Here is a 12,563-nt window from a genome sequence, read left to right as displayed (position 1 = left end):
TCAGGGAACAGAGAACTTCCTGCCTCAGTTTCATTTATAAAGGCAAACTTGTGGGTGACAGAAGGCAGGTGGTCATGATAGAATTATCCATTGAAAAGTAAGAGCTGAACATTCCTCTCAAGATGGTTGACTTGTTCCTTCCTGTAGACCAGGGGTAGTCAACCTTGGCTCTTTTATGACTCGTGGACTTCAACTCCCATAATTCCTGAGCCAGCACAAGTCATAAAAGAGCCAAGGTTACCTACCCCTGTCCTAGGGCATAAAAAAGTATTGTGGGAATTCTGGCTCAGGAATTCTGGGAGTTGAAGTCCACGAGTCATAAAAGAGCCAAGGTTGACTACCCCTGGCTTTAGACACAGATGTGCTTTTCAGGCTTAACAAAAGAGTGTTCCATTTCATTTTAATCTTTTGAAAAAGGTATGTCAATTATCGAAATGTGAAGGTATAGTATGGCACGCTTCACCTGAAAAGTAGAGTTTCACACAGTGTCCTCAAACAATGGTATCTATAATGTCGGTTAAATTGCTGAACATTTGTTTGTTAAAAATTGGAAAGTCTATATACTTCTGCCTCTCCTGTTTGCTCTGTTAAAATAACACCTCCATCTTATTTATCTATGTGTTTATTTTCATTTCTAGCTCTTTAAAATAATAAAATGTATAGTTTATAAAATCCTTATATTGGTCATGTTTTTTTTTTATTTTATTCCACTCTGTGCATGAGTCTATTTATTTTCCTCTCAACTTCCATTTCTTTTTCAATTATTATTATCTTCATTATTATTTTTTTCCCATGTGTTACTGTCTCTCCTCCCCATCTCCCCCTATTCCTGCCTCTGTAGCCACACGGGCTGGGGAAACTGGGCAAACAGGTAGGGAATTTACTGGTTCCCTAAAATATCCACCTGGCAGTGGACAGACTAGATGGAATCAGCGGAGACCTTTGAGTGGGGAGGTACACATGATTTGTGTGATTCGATGCAATAGCCAGAATTGGCCAGGAAATGTCAAGGGAAGAAAATTTTGTGTAAAGAAATGAAATAATGAATAGGTGTTATCCAGATATAGTCTTCATCCAAAGTTAACCAACACTTTGTAACGTGCTTGGGAATGTGTTCTGAAAAACAACATCCAGGTGTGACCCTTAATGTATAAATGGTCACAACTGAATTTTATAAACTGCTTCTGGTTAATCATGAAAACAGTTCCTAATGTAATACAGGTAGTCCTCAACTTACAACAGTTCATTTAGTGACTGTTCAAAGTTACAACAGCATTGAGATATGTGATTTATGACCATGTTTCATAGTTAACGATCTCAGCCTCATGATCACATCATCAAAATCCAGATGCTCGGCAACTGATTCGTATCTATGACTATTGCTGTGTCCTGGGGTCATGTGGTCACCTTTTGAGACCTTTTGACAAGCAAAGTCAAGGGGGATGCCAGATTCACTTAACCAGGTTACTAATTTGTCAACTACAGTGATTCACTTAACAACTGTGGCAAGAATGGTCGTAAAATGGGGCAAAACTTACTTAACAAATATCTCACTTAACAAGAGAAATTTTGGGCTTGATTGTGGTCGTAAGTCGAGGACTATCTGTTTTTATAGAGTGATTCTCTCCCACTCTTCCTCTTTTTCAGTGATGGTAACGGGCTTCTCCGCTCTCAGCACTGGTCTGTTACGCTGTTGGTGCTGCTGAATATATTAGTACATTGAGAGCTGTGCTAAAGCCCCTATATGCCAACACCACAATACAAAGTGTTGACATTATGCCAAGTTGCCCAGTGATGCCCTCCTGTAATTTTCTCTTGCCCTCCTGGTGATGGGATGCTGGTCAACGTTTAGTACATTTAGTACATTCTTTTAGATGCCTCTTGCTTTCCTTAGCATAGAACCTGATTTTTTTTTAAAGGAGTACCAAGAAATAAAATGCCCCCCTCCCCCCCCAAAAAAAAACAACCTGGAAACTCAAGAGTCCAATGTTCAAGTCCAGGGTCCATCCTTTTTCAACATTGTGCCGGCTTGCTTTATTTTTTGTAGAGGTCCCAATAGTTTTTCATTGCTTGTCCAACTTTCCTTCAGGAGCTCAAGGCAGTATATATAACATCCTCTCCAATTTTTCCCCATGATAGCAACTTAGCTGAGAAAGAGTGACTGAGCTTCAGTTATCCTATGAGCATCTGTGGCTGAGAGCAAATCTGAAGCTGGAATACCAAACCAGTTCTCATTAAACATGTGCTGGCATAATCGCTGTATCCTCTTTAGACATATCCAGATTTAGGAGTTTCTGTCAACAGAATATATACAGTAAAATGAACCAATAGGAACATTCCTTTCTTTGAATGCACATTTTTAGTACATTGCACAGGACAGGCTGGGCACTTTAAGTCTTAAAGCATCTCCAAACAGTGAAGTGGCTTCGCAGTGCCAGTGTTTCAATAGAACCTGAAGGTGATTAGAAAGCAATAAGGTTTAATGCATCTGGTTTCTAATCCAAATAATCTGACCTGAGTTACATTGCATAGTACTTAGTTCAGATCACCATGCCTTATTTTTTTCTTTTAATTGCACTGAGGTGCAAGTCTCTCTTGGGCTACTTCACATGATATACTAAATCAGTTTGTTCATTGAACACTCAGTGTAATTAAATTCAGCCTGTGTAATTTGTAAACCATGTTTTTGTCCTGGGTGATCCCATTCAACAAAATATGGTTCAATATAGTGTATGAACCCAGTCTTAGCATAGAAAGAACATAAGCACACATTCATAGAAAGAATTGCTGTATTGTGGGTGACATGGCCATGAACAAATTAGCGTGCTGCTTTTTAAAATATAATGTTTTAAAGCAACAGAATAACTGCTTATGCTTCCTCAGTTTCTATATGTTAATATCAAATGTCTTGCTTTAAAACATTTTCAGCTTTATATAGAGCCTTTGCATAAGTGTCTCAGGAAACTTAATCACGTGTTTGGACTTTTACGGGCTGTGTTGTCTTCAGCCAATTCTGTTTCTTTAGAATTTCCCAACTTGGACACCCTTTATTATTTTTCCATTGAGACTCATTTTCAGGAAGGTGAGAAACTAGAAATTATGTTTACAATGAAGGAAGAGATAATTAGATCTCCACATACATACAGATACAAACCATACATAATGTGGTCTTTGTTTTTTTTTTTTACCCTGACAGTATAAAAGATTTGCTGTTTTAAAACTGTAGCAATAATTAAATGTAGAGACAACCTATTACTTCAGAAGCTAAATGAAATGTTTCTTTTTCAGGGAACATCTGGGCCAGACCCAACCACTGTGTATGTTGACATGAGGGCTCTCAGACATGACAGGTGTGATTTTTACTTTAATGTTGCGAAATTCATACTAGAAGGTTAGGAACATTACCATGTGTTATTCACATAAGTGTAAAAGGCATATATTTTAAAAATATAGCAAGAGAAAGGAATGCTGTTATTTGAAAGAACTGAATTTTCAGATGGCATTTCCACATCATTAAATTAAAAGCACATTGGTTCATCATAGTCCTTTTGCATAATTCAAAAGTAACTGTCCAGTATTCAGTGGGGAGGAGTATCACTCTGCGGGGTGGTTAGTAGACTGAGAGAAGACCCTCCCTCCTCCCCCTGTGATATTCCTGCTTCTTTCTCTCCCCCTTTTAATCTTTCAATGATAATTTTTTTTAGTATAACTGATGGTTGTTGTCACTGTTTTATCTTTCTCATGTTTTTGGTTTTGATGTTTGTAAGTGCTCAGAATTGCCTTCGGCCAAAATGGGCAGCACAGAAATCCAATAAATAAATACACATTCCTGCCTTCTTTCTTCCTATATCTATCAGCATCCCATAGCATGGCCAATGCTCTCTACAGCTGCTTCTTAGCCTCTTTTATAGACCTGGCAAATGCAAATTCTACTGTAGAAATGACATTTGCAGGAACAGGTGCAGTAAAGGCTGTTGAAATTTTAGCCTTCGCTTTCATGTACACCTCTGGCCAATATATGGTGATGTAAAAGGAGAGATTTGGAACTTGGATGAATAAACCTTTTGTGGATGAATATAATTTTAAAAAACCAAAATGCAGTCTTCCATGTGATTATGTTTGTCCGTAGAACCTAAATAGGAGTTGTTTGAGAGACTTTATTAAAAGAACAAAACAACTTTTGATGGTGTCTTGCTTTTCTGTACAGAATTAATTGGAGGGTTTAGCTATTTGCTCGGTGCTCGTTGGAAAATTAGTACTGGTTTGAAGCCAAGTGGATATGATTGAGAGAAAGGCTTAGAATAGGGCAGGGGTAGGCAGCCTTGGCTCTTTTATGACTTGTGGACTTCAACTCCAAGAATTCCGGCTCAGGAATTCTGAGAGTTGAAGTCCACAGGTCATAAAAGAGCCAAGGTTGCCTATCCCTGGAATAGGGATTCAAAGAGGGAAAGGGACTTCAGAATACAGGATAAAAATGGCTATTCCTGATGCTACCTGTGTACTCGTTTGCTCCCAAAAACACCCCCCCCCCTTTGAATCCAAAGCACTACACAACCTTTCTATATTTGTTGTTTTTTACATTTATATATAAATTTATATTTGTATATTTCTTGATTGTTATCAAAGATGCTGGGTCATCTCCTCTTAGCCTCTATTCTGCAAATCTCTCAGGCCCGTGTGGAACACAGCCCCAGGTGGTGCAATGAAATGAGCACTGAATTCAATCCCAGTTGAAACATGAACTCAGGGACAGGACTGTGAGAGGCACTATCTCCTCGGTCTAGTTGCTGTTTGCAATCTCCTAGATACAATCTTTTTTAACTTTGTAGGGGATGCATGCTATGCTATATAAAGAACAATTATTTAATAAATAGTTATTAAAACCAATCTATCATTTTTCAAAAGAATAGTGGGGATGACAAAGAGAAGTCAATGTTCAGATTGACTTGTTTGACAAATTGCTGTTTTGAAAGAGTATATAAATATAAATTACTCTTTTTATTCCTCTTTTTCTGGCTCTGATGTACAAAAACTACATATTCTATAAAGTCAGGAAGCAATTTCACATAGATTAATAGTCTATCCTGGAAAAAGAATTGAGCATCTCTAGATGCAGCTGAGGTACATTGAAAAAAATCAGCAGCAACAACTGTCCTTTTGTCAAGTGTTCTGCTTTCTTAGGTCTATCCTTCCTTGACCTGCCCTATCTTCTCCCTGCAAAGTCTTAACTATATAAGTTGATTTCAGCTTCTTCAAGCTAAGAACTGTGATTGACTTCTGCAACTGAATTCCCATAATTAGGCAGAGCCAGGAAAGAGCAGGAGAAAAGGGCAAGGCCAAAAATGTATCTCAGTTAAGTTAAATGTATTAAGCAAGTTTTAATGTAATGCTGTTGATATTATTCCCACTGTATTTAATAAAGTCCTCCTGTCTCTTTAGGAATAACAATTTAGTACAATATTCTAACTATCTTGAGCACTTCAATGAGAAGAGTCTACATAGTCCATTATTTCTCAGCCTTGTTAACTTAAAGATGTGTTGGCTGGGGAATTCTGGGAACTGAAGTTCATACATCTTAAAAGTTGCCAAAGTTGACTGAGCAATTCATGACAATTTCTCAAGATATTGGCTTAAACAGAAAGCAATTTTGCTCGGCTTGTTAAGGTTGAAATTTTTTTAGCAGGTGCATTGCATGCACATAAAAAGAGGACATGCTCTCAATTGTGTGGTTGTGCATACCATTTTGACTTTTTGCACCAGTAGATATCACAGACACCATTTTCTCAATCTTTTGCTAACTGCCTTTGTGGGATCTGACAAAGATCTGTTTTCTTAATTGATAAATGAACAGTGCACAGCTGGACATCTGTAGTTCTAAATGTAGCTTGAAGTTGAAGGTTTTCTAGGAGACCTACCTAGAAAGAAGTAGGGACACTGGACAGTGCCAACCCAGAATTGCCAGAGACTGAACAGAGGTTGCCTCTGAACAAAAGGAGGGAAAGAACACGAATACACACAAACACACACACAGACACACACACCATAGGAAGCTGTCTCTGAGCAAAATGGTCCTACCAGTTCTGTTTCCTGCTAGTTAAACTAACCTGCATAAATTTAAATAACATCCTTGATCACAGTACAAGGCTGTTGGGCTATGCACAGGTTGGGATTTCAATCTGTGCATCCTGACTTGAAAGTAATTCAAGGTGTGTCCAGTTGCCCTTTCCAGTAAGCAGAAAGAGGATTGCAGGTTTGTTTTTTTCCCCAAAAGCCGAATCTTCCCTTTAGTAATGGTTTTTCAGCAAATAGAAAGCAATACAGAAATACAGATACTTGAATGATGTAACTCTGTATGTACATCTGGTGTTGTGATTTTTGTGCATTCATAATTATTCTTTATATATATTTTATTTTCAGAGTGCGTTTAGTAGAAAGAGGATCTCCCCATAGTTTGCCTCTCATGGAATCAGGAAAGGTAAAAGTATAAAAATTATTAACCCTCTGAATGGAGTGAATAAACAAATATTTTAATGCAGGCAGATATATGATTATTTACACTGAGCATTTGCAGAGTCATGCGCATTATTAAGTTCTAGAAACTTGGGGCTTGTGAAATGAGTGAATTCATTATGGTTTCTTGACATTAAAAATCAATATTTCCAGTTATTTGATGGTATCTCAAGCATGCCTTTGGTTTTCTCAGGGTTAAATCCAAACCATCTGGACTTCCTTAAGTCGGAAAAAATTATTTATATCAAAGCTTTTCATCCATTTGTATCAATATTATCTATATCACTTGTAGGCAAACTGTGGTCTGAAGGACACATTAAACTTTGGAGTTTTAATGTATCCTGTTTTTCTTTCCCTTATTATCCCACAAAGAAAGAGATGCCCATTTTTCTCAATTCTCCATGGTAGAAATGCTGAATGAAACTCTGTGAATGTATGAATGTATGAATGAGGGGAAGGAAACTTTGCAGTGGGGAAAATATGAATGAGAGGATGTAGGGGGAAATGTGAGAATAAAGGTCAATAGATGTGTGTAGAAGAAAGAAAGATGCTATGTAGCTTCTATTTTCCTAAGATAATAGATACATTGCAATGTGTGTGTGTTTGTGTGTGTGTATGTGTGTGTGTGTGTATGAGAGAGAGAGAGAGAGAGAGAGAGAGAGAGAGAGAGAGAGAGAGAGAGAGAGAGAGAGAGAGAGAGAGAAGAATGTGGAAAACAAAATGATTGGATGATTCAGGAATGAACAGAAAATTTGGGATTTGGAGCCAATCTCCCTGATTCTCACCACCACCACATTTTGGAAAGAATGTGCATCTGAGCTCCATAAGACTTCTCTCTGGTCTATGCTAATTGGTAATAATTCCTGAGGGAACTCATTTTAAGAAATTGCATCTGGATTCATATATATGCAGAATATTTGCTCACCATATGCTTTCCAGATCATTAGCACTGCTGGTGGCCATGATTTTGGGCACAAGTGAAAAAACACCAAGACTGATGACTCATCCTCCTTAGGGAAGAACTAATTCACAATAATGAATTTACAAAGCTGAGTATGGTGTTACTTTCCTTGGAGAAGTTGCACCCACCTCTTTCCTTTTGGGAAGCCTGCCGTGTTTCTTAAAGACTTCAGAAATGAGGCAGGAAAGTTTAGTTTTTGCATGAAACAGTATAGACACAACCTGGCTCTTGACCAAATATGATTCATTTTGTCTTTCAATAGATCCTCCCTGGAGTTCGTATCATTATTGCTAATCCAGAAACAAAGGGCCCCCTTGGCGACTCTCATCTTGGAGAAGTAAGTTACACACCTGTGCCAAATCAGGGCCGAATAAGAGGAGTTGATTACAGGTCAACTCCTTTTTCTCATAGCATTATTGGGGCACCGTGTGTCAAACAGCCTGATCTAGCAGGTGATGTGTTGCACAGTTTAATGAATGTGTGTGGAATTAATGGTAAAACAAGTTAGTATATACTTTGCATCGTCATATTTAAGAGTCGTTAACTTTTCTAAGACTCTTCCTTCTCCTTCTTTCTTTCTGACTATATTTAATCAGATGCTACTCCAGGAAAATACCTTTTGTACATGCAGCACATAATTGCAGATGAATGCATGATTTTTGATAGTACCCACCCGCTGCAAAGGATGTTGGTTAGCTGTTTTTACTGCTGCTTTTTTTTAAAAAAAGTTCTGCCTGAAATCTTGTGACATGTTGGGTGGGAATGCCACATTTTACAAGATGTGATAATCTTGAGAAACCATAACCATTGGGGTCCACATTAAAAGCTACCAATGATACTCAAACCTTAACTTATCTGAAAGTAAACTGATGTTCCTTTTAATGAAGGCCTGTTATGAAAAGACCAAAGGTTTAGAACTTTTTGAAGCTAATGAAGCTTTCCTTCCAATTAAAACATATTTTTTCCCATTTCACGTAGATATGGGTTCATAGTGCTCACAATGCCAGCGGATATTTTACAATCTATGGCGATGAATCCCTACAATCAGATCATTTTAACTCAAGACTGAGTTTTGGAGACACACAAACTATCTGGGCACGAACTGGCTACCTGGGATTCTTGAGGAGAACAGAACTTACAGATGCAAATGGGGGTAAATTCTTTGGTTAATTTTTGAAAGTTTTTGTTGTTTTGTTTTGTTTTCCTTTTTATATATAATATTTGAGTATTGCTTGAAGTTAGTAAAATATCTAAACTAGGGGAGGTGTTTTCTCCTTTTAGGGTTAAAAAAATAGATTGAATTTATACAGAGGATACTTTTAATATGAACTAGGATAAAGATTAATGAGTCAATAGAGGTATATATCATTTCCCACAGTAATGAGAAGAATAGAAGGTCAAACTGATTCTTTTATCCAAAGACAAGAATATATCTAATCTTGCTTCTTCTATTTTGAAATTGCTTCCAGATTTTGTGCTTGCAATGAAAAAGAAAATGAAATTTTGATTTTGTTTTTGTTAATTAGATAGGTTTATTGTTATAGAAATGGTTTGTACATACTGTTGTGTAAAAGCAAAAATTTCTGATTGTAATGTTGTTATCTTCTACTGTATTAAAGAGAATCTGGAAGGTGGTGCCTTTTTCTTTTCTGTTTTTTTCTTTCTTTTTTTCTTTTCCCTCCCCCTTTTTCTAGTTTTCTATTACTCTTTTAATTTTTCTTTGTATTTTATATTTTCACAAATTAATAAAATTATTAAAAAAAGTTTTGAAAATAATGTACTTAGCACAGCTTTTGGAGAGTGGTTCATAGTTGCAATACATTATGCAATATTTTCTCAGCAGTTCTGTTGTTTATATGCAGTTTATGCAATCATGCCTGCACTGTAGAAAGGATGAGAAGAATTATATGCTTTGGTTAGAAGAAGTTACCTTACAGCGGGCACAGACCCACTTCTGCATCCCTAGCATCCCCTCTGATGTGCAGAGATGTATTATCTAAGACAAATATTTTGCATGCCTCCCCAACAAAACCAGAATTGCTCCCAAAATTGTAATTTTCAATACGAGAATAAGAATAAAAATAAGAATATATTTATTAAACAAGTAATCTTGGAGAGTAGTAATATTTATACTCAATTTTCATTAAATGTAAAAGCAAAGCAAATTGACTCTAGTTGGTTTCCTGACCAGAGCATTGCCTGACAGGATGAGCGCTGTCTTTGCCTAGTTCCAGCTCACCTAGCAGTTTAAAAGCATGCCCATGCAAGTAGATAAATGGGTACCACCATGCTGGGAAGGTTACAGCGCTCCGTGACATCATGCTGGCCACATGAGCCACAGAAATATCTTTGGACAGCACTGGCTCAATGGCCTTGAAACCGAGATAAGCACCACCCCATTTGCTCAGCAACGATCAGCAAAGTAAAATCTGCAAGGACACCTTTCCTTTACTTCCTGCTCCAACCTTAACTAATTTTATATGACATTATTATAAATTATTTTTTTTAACTGTTCTATGGTCCATAATGAGCTGCTTTAAGAAAAAATGTCAAGGAGAAGGAATAGGGGAGGAAATAAACACAAAGCTGTTTTAATTGCTGTTTTTGTATTAATCAGGTGCCTTTTATTAAAAAAAAACATGTATTTTTCACCATTATTATGTAATCTTGAAATCATGTATAAGAAATGGAAACAGAAACCAGCCTTTCCCACTCATAATACAAAGGCATTCTCCAGAGAGGTTGAGAGAGGTTCCAAGCCATGTTGGGAAAAGCTTTTCCTAAAAATACAACAACTGTAAATTCAGTGTTAGATATTCTGTTGTCACTGATGTGGTTTTGCATAATGAACTACTTTTGTTTTTTTCTTTTTCCTCTTGTGGTATCAGAACGACATGATGCACTTTACGTAGTAGGTGCATTAGATGAAGCCATGGAATTGCGAGGAATGCGGTATCATCCCATAGATATAGAGACATCGGTAATTAGAGCACACAAAAGCATTACGGAATGGTAAGTACTGGGTACGGGTTTCGCTGTGTGAATGCATGCATTTGTTTGAACAATGCCACATCTCTCTTTGGACCGGGTACAGATTTATTTGGATCAGGTTTATTTGCACCAATATACAGTTGGTATGGGATGGGGGAGTACAACTCCCTCTCTCTCTCCGTGCCATTACCTATCTGGTTCTAGAGTGTCAAGCATTGGAACCAGGTCCTAAAAGAGGATTCCTGATCACAAGAACTCTGTAAGTGCAGTTATCCCTTTTTTAATAACTGTATCTAGCTGCAAAGGCTGTTGCTTGAAATTTTGCAGCTCAGATATTGAAAGTTTCCTTTTTGGAGACATCTGCAGGATTGAGGGGTTTTGTCACTATAGGAGAAAATCCAGAAGCCGCATGGGGAGTCAGAGGTTAAGACAATGGGCTTGTTGTCTGGAAAGCCGACAGCCCAGGTTCAACCCGAGCTCCACGCAATGGGATGAGCTCCCATTCTTGTCCCAGCTCCTACCAATTTAGCAACTCAAAAGCATGCAAATGCAAGTAGATAAATAGGTATCACTTGGTGCTCTGTGACATCATGCTGGCCACATTAATGCGGAAATCTCTTTGGGTAGCACTGACTCAATGGCCCTCAAAACAGAGATGAGCACCGTGCTGTATAATCATCAATGACTATCGGAGTAAAATCTGGAGGACTCCTTTACTTTTAGGACAAAAGCTAATTTACACCAATATATCTGTATAATCATTATCACTAGCTCAGCTAAAAAAAAATAATCAGGCACTGGGAATTATCAGGTGCATTGGACATAACAGGCATTCATTCATTCTTCATGTTTCCTAACCTCCCACCTCCTTCCCACTAACAAGAGAAGTGAAATTTTTAAGCACAGGAATCTAAGACTATCTGCAAAAGAATGAGGTGCTGAGACCTCAGGGTCTTTCAATAGCTATGGCAGTGGTTCTCAACCTGTGGGTCGGGACCCCATTTGGGGTCGAACGACCATTTCACGGGGGTCGCGAAACAAGGCTGTCCGCCATTTTTCCCCCTTTTCTTTGGCCACGCCCCTGGCACCCGGTGATATATAAGTGGTTGGGGGTCACCACAACATGGGGAACTGTATTATGGGGTCACGGCATTAGAAAGGTTGAGAACCACTGAGCTATGGCTATGGTAAAATAACCACAGTTCTTTTGGCCCCTTTGTTTAATTCAGTGTTTCTCAACCGAAGCAACTTTAAAATATGTGAATTTCAGTTCCTAGAATTCCCCAGCCAGCATACTGTCTAGAGAATTCTGGGAGTTGAAGTACGCACACATTAAATTGCTCAGGTTGAGAAACACTGATCTAATTCAAAGATTCAAGATATGCCCATGCTACACCCTGTTTCATTAGCTACCTTGGCTTTCAGTAGGTGCCATTAGAGCTGCTGGTTATTGTTTGCAAAGCCTTGCATGACGCAGGGACAAGCTATTCTATCATCTATTTCTTACTATTTTGGCCCATTCCACAAAATTAAATAGAGTGGCCGTGTCTGGGGTCCTCTCTGTTAAGCAGTGGCACCTAGTGGGGCCAAAGACACAGATCTTTGTGGCTTACCTGGGAGTAGAATACTGTCACTAGATGGCCCTGACTATAAGTTCATAAGGCACTAAACACCTGAATTTTCCCTCAAGACATTGAGCCAGCATAGACAAAGCTGTCTTCAGCATGATACATGTTTAGGGTTTTTTTTGCTTGACATTCTTATTTTATGTTAGCTGCCCAAAGTCACATTTGTAAGTTGGGCAGCCATGTTATTCATTGAATGAATGAAATAGGTGTGTTACTCAATGATGAGTATACCAAAGAATTCATTTGGGTTATTCAGAAGACTAGAAAACACCCACAGGATTGGTGATTTAAACAGCACATCAAAGTTTCAGAAACCAGAAATATATTTATTTTTTTATTTGTATTTAAGACTTGCATATTTTCCCCTAAGAGGCAGTTAGGGACAATTCCATTAAAGAAAATAGCCACCATGAGCTCTGCATTACAGATTAAACAAATTGGTTTACATTTTAACATGAACTGATGAATTCAAT

At 37.9% G+C, this 12,563-nt stretch overlaps 1 protein-coding gene across 9 annotated transcripts in view; it reads left to right on the top strand.

Moving 5' to 3' along the window:
• Positions 1-12,563, top strand: part of DIP2C (disco interacting protein 2 homolog C) — a 116,510-nt gene that overhangs the window by 99,869 nt on the left and 4,078 nt on the right. For 5 of the 9 annotated variants that reach the window (XR_005557313.1, XR_005557312.1, XM_039348581.1 and 2 more), the window contains 6 exons: positions 842-871; positions 3,289-3,350; positions 6,418-6,475; positions 7,734-7,808; positions 8,450-8,624; positions 10,360-10,483. Coding sequence is in view for 6 of the 9 variants with exons in the window: in XM_039348581.1 (XP_039204515.1) it covers positions 842-871; positions 3,289-3,350; positions 6,418-6,475; positions 7,734-7,808; positions 8,450-8,624; positions 10,360-10,483 (524 nt within the window). In the remaining 3 variants the exon portion in view is untranslated. Of the gene's footprint in view, positions 1-841; positions 872-3,288; positions 3,351-6,417; positions 6,476-7,733; positions 7,809-8,449; positions 8,625-10,359; positions 10,484-12,563 lie in introns of those variants that run through there. The other 4 variants (XM_039348580.1, XM_039348578.1, XM_039348582.1 and 1 more) reach the window with 2 other exon arrangements.

The sequence above is a fragment of the Crotalus tigris genome, unplaced genomic scaffold (genome assembly GCF_016545835.1).
Source record: "Crotalus tigris isolate CLP2741 ecotype Arizona unplaced genomic scaffold, ASM1654583v1 scf7180000018163.1057043, whole genome shotgun sequence".
Taxonomy (NCBI): domain Eukaryota; kingdom Metazoa; phylum Chordata; class Lepidosauria; order Squamata; family Viperidae; genus Crotalus; species Crotalus tigris.
The sequence above is the reverse complement of the archived record's forward strand: the minus strand, read 5'-3'. Positions and strand labels throughout refer to the sequence as shown.